The 19,614-nt window shown below is 40.3% G+C and overlaps 1 protein-coding gene across 2 annotated transcripts in view; it reads left to right on the top strand.

The window, feature by feature from the left end:
- ANO10 (anoctamin 10) overlaps positions 1-19,614 on the top strand; it is a 778,263-nt gene that overhangs the window by 13,435 nt on the left and 745,214 nt on the right. For both annotated transcript variants that reach the window (XM_053714266.1, XM_053714265.1), the window contains exon 3: positions 7,090-7,275. In XM_053714266.1, coding sequence (XP_053570241.1) covers positions 7,090-7,275 — 186 coding nt within the window. The remainder of the gene's footprint in view (positions 1-7,089; positions 7,276-19,614) is intronic.

Here is a 19,614-nt window from a genome sequence, read left to right on the forward strand (position 1 = left end):
GTTTGCTTCTCATAGTGACTCAAGTGCAGGGCCTTCTACCCTTTTATGATTTATGTAAATGTCATATGTTTGTTGCACTCTGCACCCGTATATGTTAATGTTACAGCACTGTGTAATATGTTGGTGCTTTATAAACAAACAACAATAAATACATTGCAATTATTGCTTTTAAAATACAGTTTTAACCTCCTTAAAGATCAGTGACGTACCCTGTATGACGCTGATCTTTCTATAGGGATTGTGCTATTAATAGCGCAGTGTCGTCGCCAGCGGCAAGGCCTCTCTATTTCCGGTGACAAGAAGGGAGGGTAAAATAGTGCGGTCCTACTGCTTGTGGCGGGACCTGCACTATTAGAAAAAAGAAAACCATTGAAGACTGGCGACGTACATGATACGTTACGGTTGTTAAGGGGTTAAATGCTTGAAAAACATTTTTATGCAAATGCTGCTTTATTTTCATACAGGAAATTTAATTTTATGTCCCGTTAATACAATTTAGAGTGAAGTACAGAATCTCTTTAAAAGATCATGTTTGACCTAAGAAAACTAGATGTATTTTAACCCCTTAATGACCACAGCACTTTTCCATTTTCTGTCCGTTTGGGACCAAGGCTATTTTTACATTTTTGCGGTGTTTGTGTTTAGCTGTAATTTCCCTCTTACTCATTTACTGTACCCACACATATTATATACCGTTTTTCTCGCCATTAAATTAACTTTCTAAAAATATCATTATTTTCATCATATCTTATAATTTACTATAAAAAATTTTATAAAATATGAGGAAAAAATGGAAAAAAACACACTTTTTTTAACTTTGACCCCCAAAATCTGTTACACATCTACAACCACCAAAAAGAAAACATGCTAAATAGTTTCTAAATTTTGTCCTGAGTTTAGAAATACCTAATATTTACATGTTCTTTGCTTTTTTTGAAAGCTATAGGGCCATAAATACAAGTAGCATTTTGCTATTTCCAAACTACTTTTTTTCAAAATTAGCGCTAGTTACATTGGAACACTAATATCTTTCAGGAATCCCTGAATATCAATGGACATGTATATATTTTTTTTTAGAAGACATCCCAAAGTATTGATCTAGGCCAATTTTGGTATATTTCATGCCACCATTTCACCGCCAAATGCGATCAAATACAAAAAATCGTTCACTTTTTCACAAATTTTTTCACAAACTTTCGGTTTCTCACTGAAATTATTTACAAACAGCTTGTGCAATTATGGCACAAATGGTTGTAAATGCTTCTCTGGGATCCCCTTTGTTCAGAAATAGCAGACATATATGGCTTTGGCATTGCTTTTTGGTAATTAGTAGGCCGCTAAATGCCGCTGCGCACCACACGTGTATTATGCCCAGCAGTGCAGGGGTTAATTAGGGAGCTTGTAGGGAGCTTGTATGGTTAATGTTAGCTTTAGTGTAGTGTAGTAGACAACCCAAAGTATTGATCTAGGCCCATTTTGGTATATTTCATGCCACCATTTCACCGCCAAATGCGATCAAATAAAAAAAAAACGTTAAATTTTTCACAATTTTAGGTTTCTCACTGAAATCATTTATGGCACAAATGGTTGTAAATGCTTCTCTGGGATCCCCTTTGTTCAGAAATAGCAGATATATATGACTTTGGCGTTGCTTTCTGGTAATTAGAAGGCCGCAAAATGCTGCTGCGCATCACACGTGTATTATGGCTAGCAGTGAAGGGGTTAATTAGGAAGTTTGTAGGGAGCTTGCAGGGTTAATTTTAGCTTTAGTGTAGAGATCAGCCTCCCACCTGACACATCAGACCCCCTGATCCCTCCCAAACAGCTCCATTCCCTCCCCCACCCCACAATTGTCCCCGCCATCTTAAGTACTGGCAGAAAGTCTGCCAGTACTAAAATAAAAGCTTTTTGGGGGTTTAGGTTTTTTTAAAAAATAAAAAAATAATTCTTCTGCTGTGTAGGACCCCCCTTAGCCTCCAACCTCCCTGATCCCCCCCAAAACAGCTCTGTAACCCTTCCCTATCTGCCTTATTGGGGGCCATCTTGGGTACTGGCAGTTGTCTGCCAGTACCCAGCTTGCACAAAAAAGGGCTTTTTTTTTTTCTTTCTTAGTGTTATTTTTCTTTCTTATGTATTTTTTTTCTGTAGTGTAGCTTCCCCAAACACCCCCCCCCACCACAAACCCCCACCATCTCATTGATCGTATTTTTTTTTTTATACATTTTTTGAACTGATTGCCTTTTTCTGTAGTGTAGCGGTTCCCACCCGCTCCCTCCCCGTGCACGCGCCCGCCCCCGCCCTCCCGTGCACGCGCGCGCGTCCGTGCGCGCCCCTGGGCATCCCCGCCCACGATCCCGCCCCCCTCCACATCTCCAGGGCCATCGATGGCCGCCACCCGCCTCCCGGTACTGCTCCCACCCACCAACGAAGGAAGCCACCGATCTCCGGTGCAGAGAGGGCCACAGAGTGGCTCTCTCTGCATCGGATGGCTTCAAAAGGTTATTGCAGGATGCCTCCATATCGAGGCATCACTGCAATAACCGGAAAGCAGCTGGAAGCGAGCAGGATCGCTTCCAGCTGCTTTCCACACCGAGGACGTGCAGGGTACGTTCTCAGGCATTAACTGCCTTTTTTTTGAGGACGTACCCTGCACGTCCTCGGTCGTTAAGGGGTTAAAGATGACAAAATGAAAACTGACAATTAAAGTACTAAGCTTTAAATCACTAAGTAGACTACTTTTACTTGGTTAAAGGGACAGTATACACCAATTTGCATATAATTGCATGTAAAAGACACTACTATAAAGAATAAGATGCACAAATACTGATTTAAAAATCCAGTATAAAACCGTTTAAAAACTTAATTAGAAGCTCCCAGCTTAGCTCTGTTGAAAAGGTTAGCTAGAACACCCACTGAAAGTGGTTGTATAGCAAAAAGAGCAGACATAGGGTCATGGTGTTACTCATTAGAATCACTCCCTCCCTATCAGCTCCTGCTCATAAATCATCAACACCTCAAGAGGCTGTGCAAACCACCTAGCAAATTCCACATGTTAAATGAATATGAAACCCAAACATTTTCTTTCAAGATTTAGATAGAACATACAATTTTAAACAACTTTCCAATTTTCTTCTATTATTTAATTTGCTTCCTTCTCTTGTTATCCTTTGCTGAAAGTTTTATATAGGAAAGCCCAGGAGCAGCAAAGAACCTAGGCTAGAATGAATATTGTTTTATATATACACAGTTAAACACACACTGTATATATGTGTGTATATAATCTATATCTGGTTAATGAAAGCAAATTGAAACCAATGAAGGGCTGAATGGTTGCCTTTGGGCCTTATGATAGAACACCCATGGTTACATTTTTACATGGCAGGGGTGAAATTTTTATTTGTAATTTAGGATTCTACTGATACTGAATAATGAGAATACACAGTCCAGCAATATCCAGCACCAATGGTGAGAGCCCCAAGGAGTTACTACCAAACTCCAATAAGGTAATAACAAAAACAAAAAGTAGGAAGCTCACCAAAATGCCAAAGTAGATTCTTTTATTCTTGGAAAAGCAGAGTCAAACAGCCACCAGTGGTGGCTGTTTGACTCTGCTTTTCCAAGAATAAAAGAATCTACTTTGGCATTTTGGTGAGCTTCCTACTTTTTGTTTTTGTTATTACTGAATAATGAGAAGCCAGACATACACTTTTAAGAACACATGAAGGGGCATTTGTATATAAATGATATTGAATAATCCAAAAAGCAAAAAGCCTTAGTAACATTTTAGGAGATGTTACTCCCCGACTCTCAGGATTTGTAAGGCTCTGTAATGTAGCCATCGGATCTCATTATCTTGATAAGGTTTGTGTCTGCACTCACTCGGCAGTAAAAAAAACAATGATAATGTGATTTCAAGTAAAATTATGGTCACAAGGCGTCCGAGTGTAATTTTCTTTTACCATTAACACGTATACCAAGTAAATGTGAAGTAAGTAACACTGGCATGGAAGCAGGATGCATGAGGGCACAGTATCATTGAAAGCAAAAGAGGTCACCTTGCACTTTGGGATGAAACTGGTAAGGTTGAATCTGCATCAAATACATTATCTTGCACAGGTCAGCATTCTGCAGAAAATCTGGCCTGCTGACCATAAATTGATGGACATATAGACACCAACATAGATAAACAGACTGCACATACTATTTGGTGTATAAAATAAAGTAATTGGGCTTATCCTACTTCAAGCTGTTTAACAAACACCTTTAATTTGAAGGACCATTTTCATTTGTGTGTACACATGTATTTTACAAAGCTTATCCCAGCTATCTCTGGAGCAACTAAAAGGAATTTCAGTCAGAGAAAAACCAGGAAGCTGGAAGGACATGACTCACTGAACATTTTTTAAAACCACTTTAAAAAAACTAAAGCTAGACACATATGAATGCCTGGTTAATGTCAAGACCCAGGTTGTCCATACTTTGTTTTTTAACTAACATGGTGCATAGCCAACTTAGCTTCAGTTCCTCAAACCCTCCTTCCTTTCCAGGACAGGCTGAGACCTCCGTGTCTGACAGCAATTCTAGACTCATACTCTGTCACAAAGTCTCACCCACTTAAGGTGCAATAGTCCTATTTCTGCTGAGGGGAGCTTAATAAACCCCAGAGCAAGCCACACAGAAATGTAAGCACCATGTGTTCCACACAGTGCAGGGTGATCACACAGCAGGACCACTGACATTCTTGCAGTTAGTGTATTATAGGAAGCGTTACTACCCATTACTAGTGGATCTCAGTATCCTAACCAGACTGTGTTCCAGCACCTCCCATCAGCAGCAGCAGTGTTTACTGAGGCTTTTCTGTTCTCTCTCCCTGCAAAAATATTGCAGGAACTCCATTCCCATGCGTTCCCACTGGACTTGACCCCTGCTTACATATTGCAAATCTGAAAACACACTTTGTGAAAATAAAAAAGTTGCGGCTACTGGTTCTGAACCAAAAATGGTCCGGCTTCTAAGCTTTACATTCCTGATTTTTAAATAAAGATAGCAAGAGAACGAAGAAAAATTCTATTTTTTGAAGCTCTATCATCAAAACATGTGTGGATAAATATTTGTAGTAGGTAACCTGTCAGAAATAAGCAGAAATGAAGAGCATTTCACAGTTTTTTTCCCCCCACTGTTTTATTGCAGGCATGTCAATTTAATAAATTATCAAAAGTACACCCCTTGATGCATCAAATGAGGGGCTACAAGTATTTCTAGCATGAATTTGGGTGTGCAGCAATTAATGGAATATTTTGTATTGCTTAAAAAAAAAAAAAAAAAAGAAATCTAAGCAAAGAGCGATATTCCACTTAATATTACATTGTCTATTTTTGTGCTAGCAATACATGTAACCCCTCATTTGATGCGCCAAGGGTTGTACTTTCAAAAAATGTGTACTTTATTTAAGGTTTCTACAGCTGTCTGCAGACATAACCCATAGTTTATATAACATATGCATCCTTAGTGAAGGAATCGGAGTCTGAGTACTGCACTGAGACACCTCAGCACTGAGACGCTTCACCATAATTCTCTTTATGAAATAAATAGATATTATTAAAGGAATTATGTTGCTAGAAAATATATAATTTATTATTGCAAAAAATAAGCTTCTTTGAATTAAAAATACAGAAGTTTTGAAAGATGGAGATATCTGCGTAAAGAGGATGTTTTACTCATCTTCCACGTACACTAAAAGACTGATTATAAAAAAATTGTTTTTTTTGTTGTTTTTTTAAATAGCATTCCTCTATTATTTATTAATTTGTAACCACATTATTCAGGTGATCATGGGAATACAAATATAATATCAGTCCATATTGTAAAAGGGAATGCAACATTTCTCAGCTAGGTGATCACTGCGGTAACGCTTGTTACCACAGTGATCATTTAGCTATAATACTTTAAACTTATATTTATTTTTAAAAAAATTGTTTTGGGGGTCTCTAGGCAATTTTGATCTTTATTTATGTGCCTTTAGAGACCCCCCAATTCCTTCTTTTTTTTTTTTCCCTTCACTTTTTTAAATATTTTTTTTATTGTACACCCACTTATAGAATTGGAAGGGGTAGATGGTTACCTTTCGAGATACAGGCATCTAAGCAGCATGCCCTCATTTCCCTATAACTTACAAATGTCTGTTTTAAATAAAGTTGCACAGTGACGTCATCACATCATTGCATGTGATTTCACCGCGGCAATGCCTGTCACTATACAGGCCAGATCGATGGAGTGGGTGGGAGCCCCCAGATCTTCATAAAGGTGGGTGAGTGCTAGCGACGGCTCTGAGCCATCGTTAGCACCTGACTGGTATAGGAGTAATTTAGAAAGTTGCTTACAATTCTATGCTCTTTGTCAATCAGTAAAGAAAAAAAATTGGGTTTAGTATCCCTTTAATTAAAACCTTCCAGTTATAGTTATGAAATATGTAGGCCGCTGACTTAAAAAAGGAGCTGTTGGTGAAAAAATCATTATCTAAGGATCTAATATACACAATAAGCTTTTAAGTAGTCCTATACAGTTGTTAACATTTATTTTATTTTTTTCCCATCAAACAGTGATTGTCTGACTAAGACAAATATCAAAATGAATGTTTTGTTCTGGTATAGAAGATGTGCATCCTTTAATTTAATTTTTTCCCTTACTGATTTAGTGCAGCTGCAAACAGATTTTTATTATAACTATTTTCTCCAACTATACTGAATGAATTGGATATTTTTTAGTATGGAATAGCCATTCGATCGTAAGCTAATGTATAACTACTAGGCAGCTAAAATAAAAGATTTAATAGAAAACATACAAGAGAAGTTTTTTCTCAACAATGTTTTAGTTTTAAAAAAAATTATTTTGGACATATTTATTTGTCTGTTTTAGATTTTATAAACACTGATGGAATTTTTATAATGAGTTCACAATTTAATCCTTTTGTTGAAACCATGTGCCTTACCATTTAAAACACAAAATACTGCTATGGTAAAATAAAAGCTAAATCAGATTGTAAAGTTCAAAACAATATTCATTCTGTGCATATCTTGTCATTTTTTTTAGGTGCACAGCTTTTGATTAAGCCAATCGCTGACTCTGAAGAAAATGAGCAAAACATTTATGTTGTTGGTGCCTCGACAAAGCGTTTGCTTTTAGGGGCTGAGGCGCTTGGGATGGTGAAGGAATGTAAAGATGACACCATGAGAACCTTTTCATACAACCGGCGAAGCGATTATAAAAACTTTTCACGTAAGCTGTTGATATATTTTGTGAACTATTTTAGTAGGGTGATATCTTATAGGTCCTTTTTCTAAACACTGTATTTATTTAGTATTTCAGCTTTTTAAAGGCTCATGATACTCAAACATTTCCCATGAAGCGCACTCTAACTTCAATACACAATCGGTGAGAAAACCTGGTGTGGTGCAGTAGGGGTTAAGCTTTAGTTCCGAGCCATACAAGGGAACAGAACAAAGATCTAGGAGCATATCAAACGGCTTTACCTGTATGTAAAAAGACCGACCGAAACATAGATCCCATTGCTTTCAAATTACCTCATACTATTAAGTAGATTCATAAGAGGGGAAGAACTGTGGGATTTTCTATCTTTGTGCATTTGTTTTTTGTTCACACACCTCTGAATTTTATATGGACATATTTGAACTTTTCTAACCACCTTGGTCCATTTTTATCATTACGTATTACACAGAGGCATTCATACCATTTCTTGAGTGCATTCTTCTACCATTATAGGTTATCCAGTTTGCCATGTCATTTTGTTCCATCTGTTCTATCTGTATGAGGTTATATACTGTATTGTGATATATTATTAAGAATTATCTATATACGAGAGATATCCTATTATATATATATTATTGTATATATTTTTAATAGTCCACCACTGTATTGTATTTCATTTTATATCTATCTCCCTTATCTTGCCCAGAGCTTAATACACCCACTGGTTCTTTTCAATGGTGTAGTTTATTAAGCGTTATGTTTCGGGGACACACTCCCCTTCCTCAGACAGGGGGAAGGAAGGGGAGTGTGTCCCCAAAATTGCTTGGTAACATAAATTGCTAATCAGTCAATCACATGGCAGCAACTCAATGCATTTAGGCATCTAGACGTGGTGAAGATGACTTGTTCAAACCGAGCATCAGAATGGGCAAGAAAGGGGATTTAAGTGAATTTAAACGTGGAATGGTTGTTGGTGCCAGAGGAGCTGTTCTAAATATTTCAAAAACTGCTAATCTACTGGGATTTTCACACACAACCATCTCTAGGGTTTACAGGGAATGGTCTGAAAAAGAGAAAATATCCAGTGAGCGGCAGTTGTGTGGATGAAAATGCAACAGTAACTCAAATAACCACTGATTACAACCAAGGAATGCAGAATACCATCTCTGAACGCACAACACGTCAAACCTTGAAGCAGATGGGCTACAGCAGCAGAAGACCATATTGGGTGCCACTCCTGTCAGCTAAGAACAGGAAACTGAGGCTACAATTGGCATAGGCTCACCAAAATTGGACAATAGAAGATTGGATAAACATTGCCTGGTCATGTGAGTCTCGATTTCAGCTATGATATTCGAATGGTAGGGTCAGAATTTGGCGTAAACAACATGAAAGCATGGATCCGTCCTGCCTTGTATCAACGGTTCAGGGTGGTGGTGTAACGGTGTTGGGGATATTTTATCGGCACACTTTGGGCCCCTTAGTACCAATCGAACATTGTTTAAACGCTACTGCCAACATGAGTATTGTTTCTGACCATGTCCATCCCTTTATGACTACAGTGTACCCATCTTCTGATGGCTACTTACAACAGGATAATGCACCATGTCACAAAGCTCAAATCATCTCAAACTGGTTTCTTAAACATGACATTGAGTTCACTGTACTTCAATGGCCTCCACAGTCACCAGATCTCAATCCAATAGAGAACCTTTGGGATGTGGTGTAATGGGAGATTCTCATCATGGCTGTGCAGCTGACAATCTGCAGCAACTGCGTGATTCTATCATGTCAATATGAACCAAAATGTCTGAGGAATGTTTCCAGCGCCTTGTTGAATCTATGCCACGAAGAATTAAGACAGTTCTGAAGGCAAAAGGGGGGTCCAACCCGGTACTAGCAAGGTGTACCTAACAAGGTGGCCGGTGAGTGTATATATGGCTTGAAAATCCACTAGTTCCGAACGAGTAAGAATTTGCCGCTGACAAATCAACCCAGAGACATACATTTTTTTTCACTTTCATGCAATGAGATTCCTTTGAGTGAATTTTTTTTCTACATATAATTTTAAAATAGGCAGTAACACTAAAGCACCAGCTCAATAGCTAAAAAAACAAAGCAATTTTTAAAGTTTTACAATATATTACAACATTGGAAATTAGCTGCAGAGAGAAAAAAAAATTGTGTAGTTTTTTAAAATGTCTCTTGAAAAATTGTGTTTTCTTTGCAGTTGGTTTAACATCACATAATTATGAAGTAAAAACTTAGTAATCCACAAGAATGTCTTACATTCATGCATCACAGCTCTGCAGACTCGTAAAGGCTAAGGGGCAGGGTTGAAAAAATCCCTGAGAACCATTCATCAATGTGCTACCTCTTTGCAGTGCTGCTCCATATATGACTGTTCTCTTCAAACAGTGGTTAAGGAAATGTACACGGTGCAGCCAGAGCATAGCGCTGTTTAAAGAGAACAGCCAGACGTGTAGCAGCACTGCAAAGCAAAAACACTAACAGTTCCTGCATATTTCCTGTTTTGCCGACATGCTGCATTTTCTGCAATGCCTTGGAGCCAGTAAATTATTCGACTTTTTCCTAACATTGAGTGGACTAGTAACATTTTTCCTCAGGGCTAGTAGCTTTTTACTCCTTACTAGTAAACTGAAGTGATATTTTCCATCCCTGTGTGTGTGTGTGTGTGTGTATATGTCTGTGTGTGTATATATATATATATATATATATATATATATATATATATATATATATATATATATATATATATATATATATATATATAGTCTACATTTGTGTGTACATATGCATTTATGAGTTTATATGTGTATATATGTCTGTAAATACATATGTACACACATATAGATATTTAGACATGTATGTATGTCTATGTTAATTGCCTGCCTTTTTTTTTTTTCTTACACATGAGACCTCATAGTTTTAAACCTTATAACTTTTGTGTGCAATATTTTTTTTTATTTATTAGATGGTGTTGTTGTGAGTGTAACTGTACTTTGTAATGCACATTTGATGTGTTTTGTGACACTTTTTTTTTGTTTTGCGAAACAGTTAACCAGAGCTTTGAGGACACGGTTATCATTATAGCGTAAATCGCGATTGTGCTCAAACGGTCACGTTTACTTTCAACTTGTTATACGAGCAGAAAACCTGATGTGCGCAAACACCCGCAATAAACCCCTTATCGCTTGCGCGTAACTGCTAGCTCTCCACTTGTAATCTGGCCCTGAATGGGCAATAAACCCTAAACACACAAAATATTTTTAATATGTTTAACTGCTTCTCTTTCATATACATGATCTAATATATTAGTAGTATATCAGTTTAAATTTGCTTATACAACAATTAAATAAGCAGGTCTTAGTGCTATACCAAAACAACAGTCACTTTGTATTCAAAGTAAACAGGGGGCGCTATACTACACTCAATACTGTATCTGATCTAGAAGAATAAACAAAGTCACCAGGACAACTCTTTTTCTTATGGTGCGGGAAAACCAACATGTATCTACAAGGTAAAAACAAAAGGGTGCCTCATAGTGTAGACTATGTGATTTAAGAAACCGATAAAAAAAAAAAATCAAAATGGGTTACTGTAAACAGCTATGAAACTGTGACACATTTGAGGTGTACTGTTTGTAGAAAGTGGCTGCTGGATTTTTCCTGATGGCCAGATATTGGAGACTCTCGTGTCTAGTAGGAATTCCTCTGGAGGTTGTTGCCGGGAGCATCAGACAGCTGCGACATCCAGCCTGCCTATTAGCACTATCCATCTATATACTTACTTGCTTACTTACTTGTAAACGACCCTTTAGCCTTTTATGTAAAAAACGTATTGAATGATTAGTTGTCAAATATCCACAATTTCTCCAATACTTATACCTCTGAAACAGTCTTAACTTGAGTAACTAATGACCCTCAAACAATGAAACATCATTACTCTATACTCTTACTAATAGATCTAGTTGGCATCTTTATCTGCTTACTTTAACACTGTTAATCACATTCTTCTTCTATAAAACCTGTACACTCTTCATAAAACAGGGCTTTAGATGGGATTTTATCATAGTTCTCCAACGGGATTTCTTGTGTCTCTTTATAGTAGAACACATTATTCTTCTCTATTAACTGCTGCACAGCTATAATTCTGGGGTCAGTCTTGAGCCACTACTCGCTATTCTATATAACCTCTGTTTAGGGGAGCACATATCATCATTTGGATCAAAAGGCTACTTTCTTCTCTGATGATTATTTAGCTATGTCTTTCTACCACCTGGATTTATATGTGTAATCTGAAACACAGGTAACTGGATATCAAATCATTACCTCATCATTGATAGCTCCCTGCTTCTAAAACTTACTTATATCCAAGACTTATCCCCTCATACCTCCCCCCCCCCCCCCCCAGCCAGGTATAATATGACGCTCTCAGCTATCAACCTCTCAAATTCCACTTGCTGGCTGCCTGCTGAAATGCCTCAACTGACTTCTCATCAAGGCAACTTAAAAATGACAAAATACTTATTGTTTACCTTTGTCCTGCTTGCACAAAGTCACCAGTCAGCTTGTGCTGTTTCACACTTCCCTTTAATCTAGATCAGTAATGACCAACTGGTGGCCCATGGGCCACATGCGGCCCTCTGTGGCCTCTGAAGGGGTAATAGTAGATTGACGATACTCTGCATCCTTACCTAAATTTGTCCCTGTGCCACTGGACTGGATATTTTTGGGAAATATAATATTATTTGTGGGTTTGGTTGCCAAAAATGTATATGTGGATTCTAAAATATTGTTTTAGGTATGGCCCACATTTACTTAGTCATTTAGTTATCACTGTCACTTCAGTGCAGTCAGTCTTCCAAATGTACATAAATCATAGCCCTCATATATTTGTAAGTCTAAACCTTAGTTAGGTTGTAAGCTCTTTAGACTAGGGTCTCTATATCCACTGCTTTGTTATATTTTATTGCTGAAATGCACATGTACCTTTTGTTGTATCAAAGTGCTTTTTACATGATCGGCAATATACCGAATAAATGCGTGCCTGATGGCTTGCTTGCATTATTCATGCATTATTTAATAAGGAATCAATAGGATGTTGTAAAGATTAAGTTGCAGGTAACCAGATGAGGAATAATTATAGGAGCAATTTGTTGCTTATTTCAAGTGAGTTTCAAACATCAGTATTTTTTTACTTTTTATTATTGTGCACAAATGATAATTATTAAAATTTATGCTAGTTTTCATTTTCCCTGTTTTTAAATTAACACTACCAGCTACTTAACAGCTATATAGCATTCTACTTTTTTTGCATTTGTTTTTTGCTAAGAACTGAACATCTCAATCGGAGAGAGAATGATTAATTTTTCAGCTTCGTAATTATGACATCTTGATAGGATCTACAGGGCTTGAAACCTAGTCATGGATGAGTACACGTTTTTTACTTTTTCCCGTCATTAACATTGAGCGGACTAGTAACTTTTCCCCTCTGGGATAGAAGCTTTTAACCTCTGACTAGTAAACTATAGTGATAGTTTTCCACATCTGTATACACTATATGGCCAAAAGTATGTGGACACCTGGCCATCACACCTATATGAGCTTTTTGGACATCTCATTCCAAAACCATGGGTATTAATATGAAATTGACCCCATTTGCAGCTATAACATCAGCCACTCTTCTGGGAAGGTTTTCCATAAGACTTCTATTTCTGTGGGAATTTGTGCCCATTCAGCCAAAAGACAAGTTTTGATGTCAGGCTCTGATGTTGAATGAGAAGGTCTGACTCACAATAATCATTCCAATTAATTCAAAAGGGTTGTGATCAGGGTGATGTGAAAGCCACTTTAGTTCTTTTACACCAAACTTATCAAACCTTGTCTTCATAGACCTTCCTTTGTGCACAGGGGCACAGTCATGCTGGAACAGGAAAGGCCTTTCCTTAACTGTTGCAAGAAACTTGGAAGCACCCAATTGTCTAAAATGTGTTTGTATCCTGAGCATTAAGATGACCGTTCACTGGAATTAACGGACCTAGCACTATGCATTCTGTTAGTGTTCTCTTAGCATCCGCAACACCAAGACTTCAGGTAGTGAAACATGATTCAGCACTCCAGATAATACATTTACACAGCTCCAGAGTTTACTGGCAGTGTGCTTTACACATTACAGCTGAAGTTTGGCATTGTACATGTTATTTTGAGGCTTGTGCACTGCTGCTCAGCATGGAAACCCATTACATGAACTTCCTGAAGCACAATACTTAAGCTGATGTTGCTTCCAGAGGTGTGGTCTACCTCTGGGTGTCAGGAATCAGACTGAGACAAGAAGTGCAAAAATAATCACACCTTTATTAATAACAAAAATAATAAAAAGTCCACAAGTCAAAAACAAGCCAGGAGTCAAAACCAGAGCTGGTAGTCAGATGAGCCGAGTCAGGAGCCAAAGCGAGTAGTCAGACGAGCCGGAATCAGGAACAAGGAGAACAGCAAAGTCAGGAACAAGCCAGGGATCAGGAACCAGATGAGACGTCAGACTAGCCAGGTAAAACACAGGAACTCACAAACAGGTCTGAGACAACGCAAGGGCAAAGCATACTGAACAGAGACTGCAACCTGTCTCACACGGATGATGTACACCAGTCTGGCCATAAGAGGGCGTGCAGGAAATGAGCAGCATCACACACTCTGAACCAGATATAGCAAGAAAGGTGATTAAAATCGCTGCCAGCAGCACATGGCAAACAAAGCAGGGAAAAAACACTGACAGTACCCTCCTCAATGACTCCTCCCTCAAATACTGTACGCGACCCCTGGACATACGAGAGTCAATAATGCTGCTGACCTTATATTCTTCATCGTTGTCAACGAAGATAGGACAGGGAAGAGGCAACACAGTGGTAAACTGATTACAAACCAATGGTTTCAAAAGGGAGACATGAAAAACATTGGAGATGCGCATTGCAGGAGGAAGGTCAAGAGCGTAGGCCACAGGATTGACCTGTCGAAGTATCCGAAAAGGACCAACATAACGGGGGGCCAGTTTATTGGGAGGCACACGAAGATTCAAGTTGCGGGAGGACAGCCAAAACCTCTCACCAACCTGGCAGGAAGGCGCGGGCAGACACCTACGATCAGCCTGGAACTTTTGGCTCTGCATAGAATGATGAAGGCAATCCTGAATCTGCACCCACGTTGAACGGAGTTGCTGGATATGTTCCTCCAAAGCCGTAATTCCTGAGACATGAATGAATCGGACAACAAGGATGGTTGAAACCCATAATTCACCATGAACGGGGATAACTGGGAGGAAGCAATAATAGCACTATTACGAGCGAACTCTGCCCAAGGTAACAGTTCAGACCAATTATTGTGGTGATCTGAGACACAGCAACGGAAGAACTGTTCCAGAGCTTGATTAGACCATTCCGCAGCCCCATTGGATTGAGGGTGATATGCCGAGGAGAAGGAAAGCGGTATCCCAATTTGAGCACAAAAGGAATGCCAAAATCTGGAGACAAACTGGCTACCCCGGTCCGACACTATCTCCTTGGGTAAACCATGTAAACCGAAGACCTCCCGGGCAAAAATTTAAGCAAGCTCCTGACCAGTAGGCAACTTCTTCAAGGGAATGCAATGCGACATTTTAGAAAAACAGTCAACCACCATTAGGATAAAAGTATTGCCATTGGAAACGGGGAGCTCAACAATGAAGTCCATGAAAAGATGTGTCCAAGGGAGCTCACTATTAGCAGTAGGTTGAAGAAGACCCACAGGTAGACGTCGAGGAGTCTTATTCTGTGCACAGACTGAGCAGGAGGCAATATACGCAGCAACATCAGAACGAAGACATGGCCACCAAAATTGTCGAGTGACAGACCAAATCATTTGGTTCTTGCCCGGGTGACCTGCGGCTTTAGGATAGTGGTAAGTATGCAATAGTTTAGTTCGAAGATTCTCAGGTACAAAGCACTTACCACTAGTTTCTTAGGAGGTGCATTGGTTTGTGCAGCCAGAATCTCCTCCCCTAAGGAGAAGTCAAATTAGTACGTATGGTGGCCAAAATATGGTCAGCAGGTATAACTGGAATAGGTACAGATTCCTCCTTGGACAGAGGCGAAAATTGACGAGAGAGGGCATCAGCCCTAGCATTCTTACTACCAGGCAGGTAGGAGACCACATAATTAAACCTAGACAAAAATATCGCCCATCTGGCCTGTCGGGGCGACAAACGTTTTGCTTCGGATAGATAAGTCAAATTCTTGTGGTCAGTAAGAATGAGCACTGGTACGCTAGTACCCTCGAGAAGATGCCTCAATTCCTTGAGTGCCCAAATTATGGCCAGTAATTCCCTGTCGCCAATTTCATAATTGCACTCCGCCGGAGACAATTTCTTAGAGAAGAAACCGCACGGATGCAAGGAACAGTCAGGCTTAGGACGTTGAGACAAGAGGGCACCTACTCCAGTCTCAGACGAATCGACCTCAAGAACAAAAGGCAGGACTGGGTTAGGATGAGCCAGAACTGGTGCGGCAGCAAAGGCAGTCTTAAGACTCTCAAAAGCCTTATTGGCATTAGGTAACCAATGGAGTGGATCATTCTCCTTTCGGGTCATGTCAGTGATAGGTTTGACCAAGGAAGAAAAGTTTCTAATAAGCTTCCTATAGTAATTGTCAAAGCCCAACTAAACTGTCATTTGAACTGAATTGCTGGACTGATTTATTGTTGCCAAACCCTGCCTGTCTGGCCATTCTAGTGGTTTGTCCTTGGACCGTTTTACTGTTGTCGAATCCTGCCTGCCTGACCATTCTCGTAATTTGCCTTGTGCTGTCCTGCCTGTGGTGAGTGCCTCTCTCCTCATTTGTCTAATATTCTCTGCTCTGGGATATTCCCTATCTTTTCGGCTTGACGCCGGGATAACAAGACTATTGGCCGAGTTCGGTCTGATAGAGGAGTATCCCATGAGCATTACAAAAACGTTGAATAGAGCGAAGACCAACTGGGCGAGGCCACTGCAGGACTGCAGACAACTTGTCAGGAATCATGGAGACCCCTGCAACGGAGATTACATAACCTAGAAAGGTTACTTGAGTCTGATGGAACTCACATTTCTCGAGTTTACAAAATAGGCCATTCTCCTGTACTCTCTGAAGTACCCCGTGTAACATCAGAATGATGAGCCTCAAGAGTGGGTGAGTGTATGGGGATATCATCTAAGTACACCACAACACACTGTTGCAACATATCTCGTAGAATATCATTAATAAATTCCTGGAAAACAGCTGGGGCATTACAAGATACTCATAATGCCCGCTCCAGGTGTTAAATGCAGTTTTCCATTCATGGCCCTCCTTAATCCTAACAAGATTGTATGCTCCTCTCAAATCAAGTTTAGAAAAGACCGTAGCTCCCTTGAGGCGGTCAAAGAGTTCCGTAATGAGCTGAATAGGGTAAGCATTCTTAATGGTAAGACGATTAAGACCCCTATAATCGATGCATGGTCTTAACTCGCCACCCTTTTTCTTCACCAAGAAGAAGCCAGCCCCTGCAGGAGAGCAGGATTTGCGGATGATCCCCCACGAAAGAGCATCCGCAACATACTCCTCCATAGCACAATTCTCTGCAACCAAGAGAGGGTAAACCCGGCCCCGAGGAGGAATGGCTCTGGGTTGCAGGTCTATGGCACCTTGTCAAAAACGTCTTAGAACTCTCGGTACTCCTCAGGCAATTGAGATACCGAAAAAGTGCACAGGACTTTGACTGGTTTCCGAAGACAAGTGGAAATACATTGCGGAGACCACAACAAAATTTCGGACCTACGCCAGTCAAAACTGGGATTGTGCTTTTGGAGCCAGGGATAACCCAGAACAACCGGAAAATGCAGAGAGTTAATCACCTGGAACTGGATGGTTTCAAAATGTAGAGCCCCAACAGCCATGGATAACGGAGTGGTTTCATGAGTAACAAGTGCAGGCTGAAGAGGCCTGCCATCAATGGCCTCAATAGCAAGCGAAACGGACCGAGGCAATACAGGAATGGAGTGCTGTGATACAAAAGCACTGTCAATGAAATAGCTGACAGCACCGATGTCAACAAGAGCCTGGGTGACTATGGAGGAGTCCACCCAGGAAAGGATAACTGTGACCAAAGGTTTCTCCTTTAGCGGTTCCGGGGACGAGTATAAACCACCCAAGGTCTGCCCCCAACAGAACCCTAGGTGCGAGCGTTTAACCGGCTTTGTAGGACAAAACTTTAAAAGGTGGCCCTGTAACCCACAATTGAGACAGAGCCCCTCCCTCCTCCTAAAGGCCCTTTCTGCCGTGGAGAGACGCGTAAATCCCAACTGCATCGGCATAGCAGTACCTGGTGACTCGGGACCAGGAGACATGGAAGGAGAGGGAGGCATGGGTGGGAACGACAACATAGGAGACAACGGTACAGGAGGCTTCCGCAAGTGCTCCTTGATAGAGGGCCTCTCTCTGAGTCTGATGTCAATTAGGATTAAAAAAAAGACACCAAAGCCTCAAGATCCTCTGGTAAATCCTGGCAGCAACTTCATCTTTAATGAACTCAGAAAGCCCATGAAAGAAGGCGGCAACAAGGGCTTCATTGTTCCAACCATCCTCTGCGGCAAGCGTACGGAACTCAATGGCATACTGAGCAACAGATCTCGTACCTTGCTGAATGGACATGAGTCGTTTGGCAGCAGAGGAGGAGCGAGCCAGAATATCAAATACCCTTCAAAAGGAGGCCACAAATTCAGGGTAATTAGAAATCACAGGTTTATTAGTATCCCACAAGGGATTAGCCCAGGCAAGGGCAGTGTCAGAGAGTACAAAGATGAGAAATCCCACCTTAGCTCTGTCAGAGGGAAATGCCTGAGGTAACATCTCAAAGAAAATGCCCACCTGGTTAAAAAACCCTCTGCACTGATTAGGATCTCCTCCATAACGCTGAAGTAGAGGTGCAGAACCGGACATACTCCTGGTAGGACTAGGTGCAGCAGCGGAAACAGGAGCAGCTATAACTTGTGAGCCACTCTGGTCCTAATGTGCAGTGCGAGTCAGCAGGGTTTGCAGGGCTAGTGCAAATAGATCCAAGCAGTGATCCTGTTCATCAATTCTGGAAATTATTGTAGGTAAAGGTGGATTATTAGCACCATCAGGATTCATGGCCCTTGCGTAATGTCAGGGTGCCAGGAATCAAACTGAGACAAGACGTGCAAAAATAATCACACCTTTTATTAATAAAAAAAAAATATTAAAAAGTCCACAAGTCAAAACCAGAGCTGGTAGTCAGACGAGCCGAGTCAGGAGCCAAAGCGAGTAGTCAGACGAGCCGGAATCGGGAACAAGGAGAACAGCAAAGTCAGGAACAAGCCATGGATCAGGAACCAGAAGAGACGTCAGACTAGCCAGGTAAAACACAGGAACTCACAAACAGGTCTGAGGCAACGCAAGGGCAAAGCATACTGAACAGAGGCCCTTTAAATAATAAGTGATGACATCACCATTCTGAGACTGCAACCTGATGATGTACTGATGTACAACAGTCTGGCCATAAGAGGGCGTGCAGGAAATGAGCAGCATCACACACTCTGAACCAGATTTAGCAAGAAAGGTGATTAAAATGGCTGCCAGCAGCACATGGCAAACAAAGCAGGGGAAAAAACCCTGACACTCAATGACTGGGCGGCTGGTGCTCCTAGATGCTTCACAATAATAGCACTTAAAGTTTACGAGGGCAGATCTAATGGGGCATGAACTGACTTGTGGCAAAGATACACTTGGTAAGTACTCTCCCATTTTTTTTTCAAAATAAACTTTATTAAAAATACATGAGGTTACACAGCAGAGTCTAAAGTATATAGTGCACATCACATTTGTTGCATATAGATTTACACATATTTAGTTATTGTATGTGAGTATCACTCATTCAGCATGTGACAATGTTATACGTACAAAATTCTGAATATTTTATCTAGTAGATATAAAAGTGATACCATACATCTTATCAGTTTGATAGGCCTAGATTTGGAGTTTGGCGGTAAAAGGGCTGTTAACGCTCCGCGGGCTTTTTTCTGGCCGCACCATAAAATTAACTCTGGTATCGAGAGTTCAAACAAATGCTGCGTTAGGCTCCAAAAAAGGAGCGTAGAGCATTTTTACCGCAAATGCAACTCTCGATACCAGAGTTGCTTACGGACGCGGCCAGCCTCAAAAACGTGCTCTTGCACGATTCTCCCATAGGAAACAATGGGGCTGTTTGAGCTGAAAAAAAACCTAACACCTGCAAAAAAGCAGCGTTCAGCTCCTAACGCAGC

The sequence above is a fragment of the Bombina bombina genome, chromosome 5, assembly GCF_027579735.1.
Source record: "Bombina bombina isolate aBomBom1 chromosome 5, aBomBom1.pri, whole genome shotgun sequence".
NCBI classification, from domain to species: Eukaryota; Metazoa; Chordata; class Amphibia; order Anura; family Bombinatoridae; genus Bombina; species Bombina bombina.